Raw genomic sequence first — 13,176 nt, 5'->3', positions numbered from 1 at the left:
GGATTTCTGCCACACACTGTTTTAGACGCCTACAGAACCTCAGGTCAAATGTTATGGAAACTTTCTCTTAGGCTTGAAGCCTCTCCAGTGGCAAGAGAGCCTATAGAGCGTGTATAGCATAGCACAGACCTGGCTCAAACTCTGAGATTAATAGAAGAGAGGCAAGGTAAGGAGCGTTCATCTTGAAATCTTGCTACGATTGTTTAGTTTGAGGCCCAAACCATGTAAATTCTCAGTTCTGTGACATCTGGACGGCACTTTCCAGACTACTCCAGCATGATAAGGATACTCTGAATGCCAAACCTCATAACTCTATGTTCTCTAATGGTAGTTACTAGCAGATGTCATCTCTAGCGATAGAGTTCAGAAGCCGGATTGAGTTACTTAAATCCCTTTCTGATCAAATACCACTTTCCCTTTCTTCAAAAGAGAGACATCCCTGTCTGACAAAAAAGAATGAAGAGATGCCAGTGAATATACAATATATTACTTAACTCAGGTAGTTCAATTTGATCAAAAAAAAGGTCAAAATTTGAGTTTGATGTAAGTTTAATCTGAAAAAAATTGATTTAAAAATACAGTATAAATAATTCTTAACTTATATAAAACGATTAAGAATTTTTTTTTCTAACTTTACAAAAGAGCATTATTGAACATAGGAGCAAGACATTTTAACTATGGCCTTTTTGTTAAGACAAAATATGTACACACTCACAGTACTTTTCTTTGTGCAAAATATGTACTGACTGATAGACTGTACCTTACTGTACAAAGACAATTTCAGCTTATTTTGCATAGCAGAAAAGCAACACAAAAAACCACTAGATACATAACTTTTTCACTATAATACTTCAGGTAAGCCTTTTGGAAAAATTATTAGACATTAACTTTCTCATTAAGGGCCAGTTTTAATTGTAAAGAGTTAATTAAGGCTATTCCAGTATTGAGGTCTTGCCAATACATATCCAAAACCCAGTGTCCATCATACAGTCCAAGATCTGTGCAGTGTGTTACCAGTAATTATGTCTGCTAACACATTCAGCAATTTGATATCCCAGAATTAATCTTCTGACACTTCAAGTTTTCGCTGAGGAATATACAGAGTTCCTTGAGAGATTCTGTCGGTACCATCTGAATTTGCAGATAGTGAAGATACTGTGTTTGGCCCTCCTGGTGTGCGGAAAAAGTTTTCTGTAACTGTCTGGGACTCTTGGGGTTCCTTTGGAACAGAAGGCTAAAGAGAAGAGAGAAAGTTACTTTCATTTAAGGGAAGAAAAAAAATGAATTCTAGTTTTCCATTTCTGCAGGATGTTAGCAAACTCATTTTTTGCCTGAGATTTAAAAACTTAACTTTTTACTGAGAAGAATATACCCATATTCCTTCATATATCTATAAATATATATTAAAAAATAGCAAAATAAAAATATGGTTTCTCTAATCCCTTCCTAACTTCTTTTTTAATACAATCTTAGGCAATACAGTATTACACAAAATATACAGAGAAACTTCCCATGGAAAAAATATTCTTTTAAAATCCTCTACAAACATATTCTATTAAGAAAAGCTAACTTTAAATGCAAGAACTTGAGAGTAGATTAGGAGAGTAACAAGAAAGAAAGATAAAGTAACAACTGGACAATTTATTAATAAGTGTCCTCTCAGATGATGCAAAATCCTCCCTCTAAAACAGTTGTGTGTCTCTTCACATCTTGTCATCTTCCAGCTGTCTCCACTTCCACAACAAAGAAGATACTTGTTCTTCTTTTCTAACCTCTCAGTTTTAGTGTACTTCTGCTGGCATTCACTGCCAGCTCTTTTTGGGCAGTGCTGATTTAAAAAGATCAAAAAAATGTTTGTTTAAATAAACATTTTACCTGCTGTAAGGGAATTATTGAACTTGTACCACGGTCAAGAAGTTGCAATATATTTTTACTTACCTTCTCCTCTTGCAAGTTCCTGTTTTCTGAGCTATGGCTAACATTTTCTGGTTGTGAAGAGACCGGCACATGCTGAAGAACAGGATTTGCAGGAACTTGCACACCAGCAGGTATTAGTCCTACGTGTTGCAGGGTAAAGTTTAGAACCGAAGAACTTGGATTTTGGGCAGAACTGGTATTGCTTGAATTGAGACAGGGGTTGCTCAGTACAGGTGCAGCAGCTATAGAAGTTGGTGACAGCATTATATTCAAGGGTGTTATATGAAAAGCAGGAATGTTAACTGCGTTCAGTTCAGATGCTGTCACTGGAATGACACCTGAAATAGAAAAATCAAGTGTTGAAGGAGATAAAAAATTGAGACTCGAGCCATTGTGTTGTGATTTCATTACCTTGGTAGGAAGTTCACAATCCCTTAAGCCAGGCAACTGTGTGCCTATTTTATTTAATACTCACCAGCAATGGGGGAGCTGTAGGTAGTGTGCTGTAATGAACATACCCCAGCTTTCTCTTTATTAGAAAAGCCTGCCTTGTTGCCATGGGTGCACTGAGTAAGAGCAATAAGATAGCCAGATGGAAAAAAAGTCTGAAAAAGAAAACAATACACATTTACCCCAACCTAATAAACAAAAAAAGAAGTTTTTTTCTGAAGTTGCATGCCCCTTGCCTTGTTCCTATTCTTTATCCTCCATATCCCCAGCATGCTCTATTTCATGTCTGTACTTCCTGCTGTCTAAAATTAGACACAACTGACTCAAGGACACACTCTTTAAAGTAAGATTGCACAGCAGTCAGCTAGCTCCATTTCCAGCTGATATCCTCCTCAGTGAGGAACTGGAAATGCACCTGGAATTAACACAGTGCAGTTAGACTAGACACGAGAAATCCTGATACTGAATACTTTTTTTTTTTTCCCCCCAGAAGAAACATCTGGACCCAGTAACGATCATGTCACCACATTCTTAGGTTGTGTTTTTCATAAAACAAATATTGGAAGAACTGTTCTTTATTCAGGTTCTGTATAGTAGCAAGTCTTAACTGTAGAATGCCAGATTTTGTCGATGAAGAGTTTCATGTGATTCTGTTTCAAAGTATTTGAAAATAAATATACATAAAGGACTGGGGAGGTAAGGGATCTCAACAATGCCTTCACCAGCTTAGTCTTAGTTGTGATCTTCATCCCAATCAAAGCCTGAAAGTCACTTCATGTCCTATTTGTGTACTTAAGGCAGAAATTCAAGTCCTATATTCCTACGAAATAGGGTTTTAAAAGGACACTAAAAAGAATCCAATCAAAGACAATCTATGTATGTGTAGTTCGTTATAGTTTTGTTTCTTTTGCCAAGACTACATGTGGTGTTTTCCCAGGTGATGACAAGATGTGCTGTGGTGTCTGACAAAGCTTACCTCATGAGCAGGAATGGCAAATGCTACAGGTATGTCTTGTTTAGTTTTGATTTTGTCCTCATCTTCTGGAATATCTTCTCTTTTACATTGGTCATAGCAACCTGCCATGTCTTGATCTAACATTTTGGCTTTTTTCTGTCTGTCTTCCTGGGAACTGTCCATTTCATGATTCATTTGTGAGCTATTGGAAGGTGGTCTTTCATTTTTAATGGATTCCCCCTTTAAAAAAAGTACATACGAAAACAAGGGCAAGCATTGTAAGACTTAACACTTGCAATTACAGGTCTGCAATGGTATTTATGCATTTTAAAAATTAGGAAAGCAAGATTTCTCCCTTCTCCTTATTCCCAAGTTTGTGCTATAAAATTTTCTAGTCAGTAAGATGAGTTCCATGTTATCCCCTCTTGCTCCTTCACAGCTAGTGGATGTTTGACGCCACGCGTTGTCACAAAACACCGATAACATTTCATGACATGTTTTGGCAAGGACAGTTTAAAGCAGCCTAATAGTTTACAGAGACACTAAAACATTCAGCAATCGAGGAGTAGAAAGCAATGCAGACCCAGTTTCTCTGTATGTATTAAGTGTTATCTGAACCTCTTACTTTCTTCATGTGCTGTGTTATTATGCCTACAACAATCCAGCATTAACAGTGTACAAGATTGGATAGAAATATTTAGAAGGTATCAGGATTTTGGGACATTTCCTGTCCAGTGACTTCTATGTGTCCACTTTCCCTCCTAATACCTCTGAAGCCAAGAATGAATGAATGCCAACAAGATGAGCTACCTGAACTACTCCAGAATCATTGTATAAATAGTTAAGTCCTGACATAATGTTTTGGGAGTTGTTTTATTTGACTAACATCTGTACAGTTTGTCATGTCTTCCTGGAAATATTTGGAGGGGGACAGGAGTGGAACAAGGAGAAAAATACAGCCTGCTCCTGGGGTGGCCTTTCAAAGATGTGTTATACTGCATACTATATATTCTGCCTGAGGCTTTGCAAATACCAGCAAGATTATGTGATATTTGAGGTCTATAGAGATAGATATAGATATATATATGTATGTAAACAAACAAAAACCAGCCCCCCAAACATCAGCAAGCACAACAAATGAACATCATCCCTTCGAGCGTAACGTTATTGAAAACGCCTACACACACTGATAGGCTCCTAAATCACTTTGAAAATGAGTAGGTGGCAACATCATTAACCTATAAAATAGTATTTAAAAAAATAATTTAACTTACCAGAGAAGTATCAAGGCTTTCCTCATCACTTCTACATCTTTTAATCAAATTACTGTCTTGTAATGCTTGTGATCTTTTCAGGCACTGCTGTGATGAAGTTTCTGACTTTATAGTTGATCTTTCTTTAGCTGTTGAGGACTTGGTTGGATCATCTGTAGCTATCTGATTGTCCCCTTCCTCAGTGGTTATTCTATTTAATACTTTTGAATTAATACTCTTTATTTCAGTTACATTAGTACATGGTAGAGGCTGCAACATGAAGCTTGGGCTGTACGTTGTCACAGTGTGGGCTTGGGAAGGGTGCAGATAGATTGCATATGAAACACCAGAAGGAGTCTGAGGTAGCATTACTGGTGAGACTGGACTGTGGCTCAGAGGACCGACACCCAGGGGCTGGGTGAGAACTGGCTGCTGAGAGGGTGCTGTGGTGTGAGGAAGGTCAGGCTTGGGGACTACCTCCGGGGAGGACAGGTTACTTTCCAAAGCAGATCCTGACAATTTCATTTTCATCTCTTTCACTTTCCTTAAAAAAAAAAACAAAACAAACAAACAAAAACCCCCAAACATATCTTAATACCTTTGTGCAGAAATGAATGCCCTGACAAATTATCTTCTGAAATTTGAAACACTTGTACTTCTCAATCCACTAAACAGAAAATAAGTGAAAAAAAACAGCCTGCAGTATCAGGGGTTACCATTTTTTGCAGACTATTGCCCAACTCAAACTGAGCAGAGCTTTACTTTAATGGCCAGTGACAAAACAAAGCTTCTCACCTTAACACTTGTGCAAACTTACTTTGATTGTCCTTCCAGCTGATGTTTGGCCATTGCTGGAACCTGAGCTATTTTACTTGGGAAAGCTGATAAATTTTGATCAGTGCCTGGTTGGAGGGGGAAAACAAAACATAACTTAGTGCATCAAACGTAGAAGCTAAATTTTGTCTTGAGGAGATGGCGTTATTTAATGTGGCATACGCATTTAATGAGAAGATACTAAGACTCCACGGTATCCTCAAACTGCAGCCCAGACTTGATTTGATCAACTGGATGGCAGCTTACATCAAACAAACTTTAAAGCCTCATCTCCATTTTTTTACTTCCAAAGAACGTGAGCATTGCTAGGTAATTTTCTGGCAATTTTACAGAATACAGAACTGCTTAGATAGTATGATCTAAAGCACAGTTTCCACAACTAAGGCTAGGGCAGTTCCTAGAGGAAGATGCAATATCCAGAGAATCAGCTGTCCTACACCAACAGAAGTTTGTAGCCAGTAAGACAAAGTCAAGATAGTGATATGTAAAAAGGGATTTAATATTCTTCTTAAACCCAAAAAGGTAATATGTGACGACTTGTGTATTTGGTGTGAAAGAGGAGGCTAGAGTTCCCTACAGTGGGCTGAATTTGGTCCAGATCTCAATGAATATATTTACTTTGTTGTGACTGGAAAGAACTTCTATTAATTGCAGATCTTATGCACTGAACACAGATCAGTTTAGCTTTGTTTTCACTATCAATCTTATAAGGCCTCGATTTACAAGCAACATGTATTTTCCCCATCTTGTCTATTTTTGACATTTTTTAAGACAAGTTTGGTTTAGGTAGGCATACCCACACATCTGCATCTCCTATAAGAAGGTGGTAAGCCTGAATATTTAATGCAAAACTACATCTGAGTTAAAAACATACTCAGAAAAAGATACAGAAATATATTTTCCAGCTACTTACTTGCACTTATTTTAACTGGACTGGTCGGAGCAGATTGGATCTTTCTTCTGTCGTTTTCTATACTTCTAACTAACTTTATTAGAGAAGGATGCCGAGTGAAGTTTTGCTTTCCTCTTGAAGGAAAAAGGTTTTTTGAACACTGCTCTTTGGAAGTTATGGATTCTGACATAGGTGGGGGACAGGTTGTAGAAGTTGTTTCAAGTTTTGTATCTAAAAAGCAGAAAAAAACACAAAGAGTAAATACATATATGCAGATTCAGTAATTAAAAGCAGTTATCTGAGCCTGGCTTATAATTTTTGAAGTACTAGCAGCAGCAAAAATGGAAATGCAAGAGTCAGTATGAGTACATCCACTCTGTGGAAATACATATGGGTGCTCTCTGCTGTCAAGGACCAAGGACAGTGACTAGTAAAGACTTTCCGCTTAGTCTACTGTCTTTTGGTCAAAAAAAAAAATTCTAGCAGAGAAGAAGAATCAAAATCATCAGGAGAACAAAAGGAAATGACACATACACCTACCCTGACTATCTGTCAAGACCTCAGGTCCTGTCCACTTGAATGCTGGTTTTCTACCTCTCTCCTCTGCAACATGAACTTTCTCAATAAGCCCCAGGCTGCTGAGAACATTTGCTATGTCATAAAGTCTCCTAATTTTGGCTGAAATAAAATAAACAAATGTGAAGTAGAACAATTCTGATTAACAAGTTAACATACACCAGATTAGAAATGTTATAAGGCCTTTTTAGCAGCTAAAAGAAGAAACCTTTTTAATTTTTTTATAAGAACAATTTTGTGGAACAGGCATTTAGACTATGAAATAACATATCACAATATAAAGTTTATATGTAAAACAGAATGACATAGATACAGATCTAAACAAGAAAATACTGCTAAGTATATTATGCTAAATATAGAAAAAACCTTGCCAAACAAGTTCGGTTCTGTGCAATGACCAAACCTATAGAAATTCTGTAGTGAGAATAAGTAGCTTAAAAGGCAGGTACACGTATGCAACGGCAGACATGAGAACTAGGGGGAAGAGATACACTAAAATCCAACAGGATAATCATCCTGCATGTTCTTATCTGTTTCCAGGTTGTGCTATTAGGGAAAAGTTTTAGGCAGCAGTTAAATTACAACTGACTTCTGGACCAGAGTGAATGTGCTTAGGCCAAAGCTTCTGCTACTGAAAACTTCAAGTCTAGCAAGTCATGGAACTTGGGACTGTGCTTCTTCACCAAGAACAGAGTAAAACAGGTGATACCTGAAATACAGACACATAGATGGAATGCCCCAAAACTGCTTTTATTACAAGACAGACTTTACAGAGGAAGAAGGAGGAATGATAACAAACAAACCTCCCTTACTGACTACCCACCCACCCCCTCTATGTTACCATGATGCAGTGGAAAGGAAATTATGAACTGAAACCAGCAAGGATCAGTTTTCCTTTTGCATACATACCATTCCACAAAAAAAAGCAATGGAGTCTGAGAATCAAGGAAGGGTGTAATTTTCAATGACACCCACAATTAATTCTTAATCGCTCAAGAACAGGCACATTTTTTATTATTATAGATATACAGGCCTAGACCTAGAAGTACCTTTCATTTGAATGGAGAGGAAGAGGAGGAAGTGTGCAGGGAACTGAGAGCAGGGTAGAAGAATGGAGAAATAATTGGCAGTTACAGCATGGGGTTTCACTTCCTCTCACGTGTAAGTTATTAACAGGACTTTTACAGACTTTCTTTAGATTTCCAACAAGTAAGTTATATGACCAGAACACAGATTTGCATGATTCTGGGGTGTCTTTGATGAAATGATGTGAAAATCTTTGACAGACTGCTTGAGGAAAGAGAAATTTTTACCAATAAGCAGCCTTGTGACATTACTTCAGGAGAGAGGATGTAATGGACTTTTTCTCTCATGTGGTCATTATGTGTCAATGACTATGCACAAGTGGGTCTCTGTTAAAAACTGCACAAGGTGTTTAGTGAGTTTTTGGAGGCTCAAATATATTTATGGCAAGAAAAAGATGATAGTATTTTACACTATATAAACTTGTACTAGAATAATCCATTTAGCTTACACTTGATACTTCTATTTAGAGTAAGATCAAAAAGCAGACAGCAACAGCAGCATTTTACTTACTTTTAAACTTGCTTTTATCTAAGTCTTCTAACTGGTCTTCTCCAATCAAGATTTTAGCAGCAACTTCAAGGCTTACTATTTGAGGAGTTGATACAAGAAACAGCATCACAAATTTCTGACTCATCACTCGTAAAGACTTGTCTTTCCTGCTATTTACTGATGCTGCAGCAGTCAAGAGAAAGGATTAAAGTGTTAAGTGACACACCAGCTACAAACGTTTTTAAAAAAATGAAGAAATTTGTCAGTAACAATTATTATAAGAACAAACAACACAGCAACTAGGCAGGGCTGACGTGGACTCCAGAATCGTGTCTCTACATGGCAAGAATCAGATAATTAGGTGGATACCAAGTCTAACTACAAAGAGAGTGCGATGTTTCTCCCTGTATACATTTCCTATTGTCTGACAACTTGTACCCTTAAAGATGCTTAACTGCAGGTTAGACAATGTATTTAACCAATCCTTAATTAACAATTCTTTGTTACGAATCAAACCTAAATTAAGAAAAAAATTAATGGACTCATTTATACTTTTGGCTTCTATAACATTCAGTAGTATCAAATCCCGCAAATTGGATTGTATGTTGGGTATGTTTGATGGTTTCACCCAACGCCCCCTCGTTCTTGCACTGTAAAAACAAAATACATGTGCAAGAATAGAAAGAATAAGAGAACTGAAAGAGTGCAGAACACTTCTTCTCACCACAAACAGTTGCGGTGCCTTTCAGACAGTAGCATTTCATAAAAAAATAGTCCAATAAATGTTTTTTCCAAGTTCATAGATATTTATCATTACAAGCACATATTAATCTTGGCATTATAGACAATTATTACCAGCACGAAATTCCATTCCTGGGAGCTCAACAAAAGACATTTCTGAGTGCTCATTTGAGCCAAGAGATCTTGCCATTTCTTCATTTCTTTCACCATCGAAATCAAATTCATGCTCATACTCTCGTTTCTTGATCATCTGAATTTGTTGAGTATATTTGTTGTCTTCTCCAACTTTTTTCAAAGCCTGCAGGGTTTTGGAGAGATTATGTCGCCCGTGCCAAACATATTTATTTTTGGCGAGGCGGCTCACCATGTGTAGGCTCTCCAGCACATTCACAATATCATATATGCGTCTACGTTCAACATCTGGGGAAAAAAAAAATGAATGTGACATCACTACTACATAAAATATGTTTCATCATACATTTACCTGAAACATGGTTTGCACAGAGAAGGAATCAGTTTCCTATACTTCCCCCTCATCCTAATATACTTCTAAGCCATTTTTGCCAATTTCTCGTTACAAAGGTTTCTGAAAATAGCCCTCAGATCTTGCCAGCAAGGAAAACAATTCTTGTTTTAGATGTGGAAGGACTTGCTTTTCCACAGTTGTACTTGGTTTACAGCATTCCTTAAGAAATAAAACTTACTGTTGCCAGAAGAGCCATTAGATGGGTTTCAATACAGCTTTAAAAAGAACCAGAGCATTTTTAATTATTTATTGCATCGATTTTAGGTCATATCATTAAATATCATTGGAAACTCATGGTAGACAACTGGTAACTTGTTTTTATATCTTACTCTGTTAACACACTGTCCTTTTCTGTCTGTTGAATTCTTGGTTTTGACTATGTATTTTCTAAAAGAGATGTTATTTTGTATAATATGTAAATAGAATAGATGTTTTGTTTAATTTGCAGTTCATCCCTCTTCTGTGTCCCCCAACATATTCTGAAGATATGACACCAGAAATTTTATAGCAATATGATTTATAACTATTATCAGTGTTATAACCTGTAGAATAATTTCATATCTCTTTGATTAAAAAAAGCCTCAGCTTAGTGTTAGCAACTTAAGACTCTCCATAGATTATTGGTGCGATATAAAAATAGTGATATAAAATGAGAAAGTTAAATTATAGAGAGCAGAAAGTAGTTTCTTGCTTTGATGTCACGACTGGGCAGGAAGTTGAGGGTTCAGCTTGAGAAACGCTAGTTCCTGCCGCAAATATCCAACCACTAATCTTAGCCATCATCTCTAGATCCAAAAAACTGCAACTGGTTATTTGTGGTATTGGCAATAATTTAGATGTTTAATATTAAACATGACTCTGAGTTTCTCAATTCATTTCACTGAAGAAACTTTAACTTTTAAAAATAATTGCTCTAAGAATGAATAGTTTTAAGCTGGGTTTAAATGAGTTTGAGAGCACACAGTAAGCATTCAAAATTTTATGGAGCAAAAATGTACTAACCCAAATGGTAGGCTATTGGCACATTTGTATGAAGAAATATATAATAGCATATACACCAACTTACTAAGCTCTTCAGCTACTTCATCAAGGCAAATGTAATTATTCTCTGCAGTGCTGGAGTAATCAGGATATCGAGCTAAGAATTTATGACACAGTAATCCTAGACTTTTCTCTTTGCGACTTGGTTGAGATTTTTCATATTCATCTCCTGATAAGTGCTCCTACACAGGAATAAGAAAAAGAGAATTTATAATTTTTGACAATATGTAAACACAGATGTTTAACAGCTTCATTGTGAGCACTGTCAAAGGCCTGGTGTTCTCCCTTTGTCCTCAACAGCTGTGAAATAAAGCCAGCAAAACATTACCTGTTGTGTGTAACTAGACCATATCCTTATTTATATTTTGTAAACACTCCAAAATCAAAACTTTAAAAAAAAAGTTGTTGTATGTTAATGTATAATTTTTTTATATTGAATAAACATCTTCAGCTAACTTAAACAAAAAAGTAAATAGACAACATCTTTATAACACACCTGCAAACAGTGTTTTGCCTGTAGGACCTCACTTGTGCTGTTTGACAGTTCCCTTCTTTGTTCTCTGTTCCTAATCTCAGGACTAGCTGCACTAATTAGGATTTTCAGGTTCGAAGTAGGTGTCCATGGATCCGCTGGAAGGATTTCTTTAGGTTTTGGGGGTGTGGTTAGAGGCTGACAGTCAGGCTGTATCTCTGTCAATACCGAATGTGAGGTAGCTGCTTGTTTCAAAGGGGTTTTCAATACACTTCTGTATGGCTCAGAAGAATGATTTTCCTACGCACCAAAAAAAAAAAAGAAAGACTTTGATGTTAAAAACCAGAAGCACTACAATCCGTTTGTTGATAATAGTCGGAGTGGAAGAGAGATCAATTGCATTTTTTTGGGTAGCTCCAAGTCAAAGGTTGTAGTTTTACTCTGGATCAGTGAATCCCGTCCCTGAAACTATTTCTTTGACCGTGCCTTTAGCTTAAGGCATGGGGCCCGTCGTCTTCTTGAGCTAGTTTTCTTTCCCTCTAGGGAAAATATAGAATGAATGTTAATCCGTGGCAGAAAGCTATAAAGAACGACCGAAACACCTTTTATTAAGGAGAAAAAGGTGAGCAAGAAGAAGTACTGTTCGTTACAAAGGTCGTCAGGGCAAGTTTTAAGTAATTTTGTTAAGGACAGACACGAAAGCGAACGTGCAACGCGCTGGGTTGCTGCCGTCCAACGTTCTCTACACGCGTTCGTTGAGACGTTGCGGTGCTGAAACGGCCGGCACGGGCTCCCCGGGGCTGTCACGGCGCCGGGCCCAGGCGGCAGCGCCTCAGCGGCCCCGGGGCGGGGGGTCGGCTGCTTCTCTGCGTGTCCCCCCACCCCCGGAGCAAGCGCGGCGGAACGGAGGGGTTTTACCTTGTCGCCGGTCCCCATCTCCCCGCCCGCCTGCTGCATTCTCCCGCCGCCGCGCAGCCTCAGGAGGCGACCCTGTCCGGTGCCGGTGCCGCCGCCGCCGCGCTCCGCATCGCAGGTCCCGCCGGTTCTGCGGGGCGGGAGAGGGAGGGAAGCGTTAGCAGGGAAGGCGGCGGGGACCCCCGTGACAGACCGGGCGGCGGCGCCCACCTCGGCCGGTTCCCGCCGCCCTCGCTGCCGCCGGGGACGTTTCGGCGCCTCCCGCCTCTGGGCCCGGCCCGCGCGCGCCCGGCGGCCCGCGCCCGCCGCCCAACGGCCCGCCACGCCCCGGCCCCCCCCGCGCCCGCTGACAGCGCAGCGCCGCCGATTGGCCACCAGCGGCGGGCGGGGCCCTTCCGGGATCCGGTTTAAACCTTTGGCGCCACTGTCGCGCCCCGGGACCGGCTTCCCTCCGCTGCTGATGGGCCGCTCACCCCACCTCGCCACGCGTGACAAGCGGCACCCACCGGGAGCGGTGCTGCCGTTGGTATCGTTATTGCTGCCCGCGCCCGCCCAGCCTCGTCCCGTCCCGTTGCGCGGCCGCTCCCGGTGCCGATTTGAATTCAACCGGTTGAGCCGCCGAGGGAGGGGTGGGGCCGCTCAGCCAATCAGCTCGCTGTCCTCCGCCCCGCGCAGCCAATGGGAGCGCGGCGTTGCCCGGCCGTTCCCTCCTCTTGCTCCCGCTCCCGCCGCCGCGGGCCGGGGGAAGTTGGGGCTCGCGCCGCGGCTTTGGCGCGTTGGCAGCGCGGGAACCGGGGCGCGCGGGGAGGGCGCGCGCCGCTTCACACCCCCCCACCCAACGGCTGCTGACGTGAGGGGGAGCGGGAGGGAGGGGATTAGCAGGGCGAGCACTAATTGGGGCACTAATTGGCTTAGCGGAGCTAATTACCTGCCCCTGCTTCACCCTGTTTGTCAGGGGTCGTGTCGGTCGGTCGCCTCTCACGGCCGCTGCCTGCGGCTCTGGCGCTCGTTCGCGGCGTCCCGTGGCCC

At 40.4% G+C, this 13,176-nt stretch overlaps 1 protein-coding gene across 1 annotated transcript; it reads right to left on the bottom strand.

Annotated features, from left to right (window-relative positions):
* Nucleotides 1-531: 531 nt before the first annotated feature.
* On the bottom strand, nucleotides 532-12,452 carry E2F8 (E2F transcription factor 8). Its single transcript, XM_074884249.1, has 14 exons — nucleotides 12,358-12,452; nucleotides 12,151-12,277; nucleotides 11,257-11,532; nucleotides 10,786-10,942; nucleotides 9,308-9,613; nucleotides 8,474-8,635; nucleotides 6,842-6,979; nucleotides 6,323-6,532; nucleotides 5,393-5,477; nucleotides 4,597-5,119; nucleotides 3,344-3,562; nucleotides 2,393-2,522; nucleotides 1,939-2,255; nucleotides 532-1,234 (listed from the first exon to the last, which is right to left on the bottom strand). Exons 2-14 carry the CDS (start codon nucleotides 12,187-12,189, stop codon nucleotides 1,061-1,063), a joined length of 2,736 nt encoding a protein of 911 aa, XP_074740350.1. The 5' UTR covers nucleotides 12,190-12,277; nucleotides 12,358-12,452; the 3' UTR covers nucleotides 532-1,060.
* Nucleotides 12,453-13,176: the final 724 nt, after the last annotated feature.

Source organism: Strix uralensis, chromosome 15 (assembly GCF_047716275.1).
Source record: "Strix uralensis isolate ZFMK-TIS-50842 chromosome 15, bStrUra1, whole genome shotgun sequence".
Classification (NCBI taxonomy): Eukaryota; Metazoa; Chordata; class Aves; order Strigiformes; family Strigidae; genus Strix; species Strix uralensis.
This window is presented reverse-complemented; position numbering and strand designations above follow the sequence as displayed.

Coding starts and splice junctions, on each gene's coding strand:
- E2F8 (XM_074884249.1), bottom strand. CDS start 12,189: ATGCAGCAGGCGGGCGGGGAGATGGGGACCGGCGACAAG. Junction 6,980..8,473: donor AGATAAAAGCAAGTTTAAAA/GTAAGTAAAATG, acceptor ATTTTATTTCAG/CCAAAATTAGGAGACTTTAT. Junction 5,120..5,392: donor CAGCTGGAAGGACAATCAAA/GTAAGTTTGCAC, acceptor TTTTTTTTTAAG/GAAAGTGAAAGAGATGAAAA.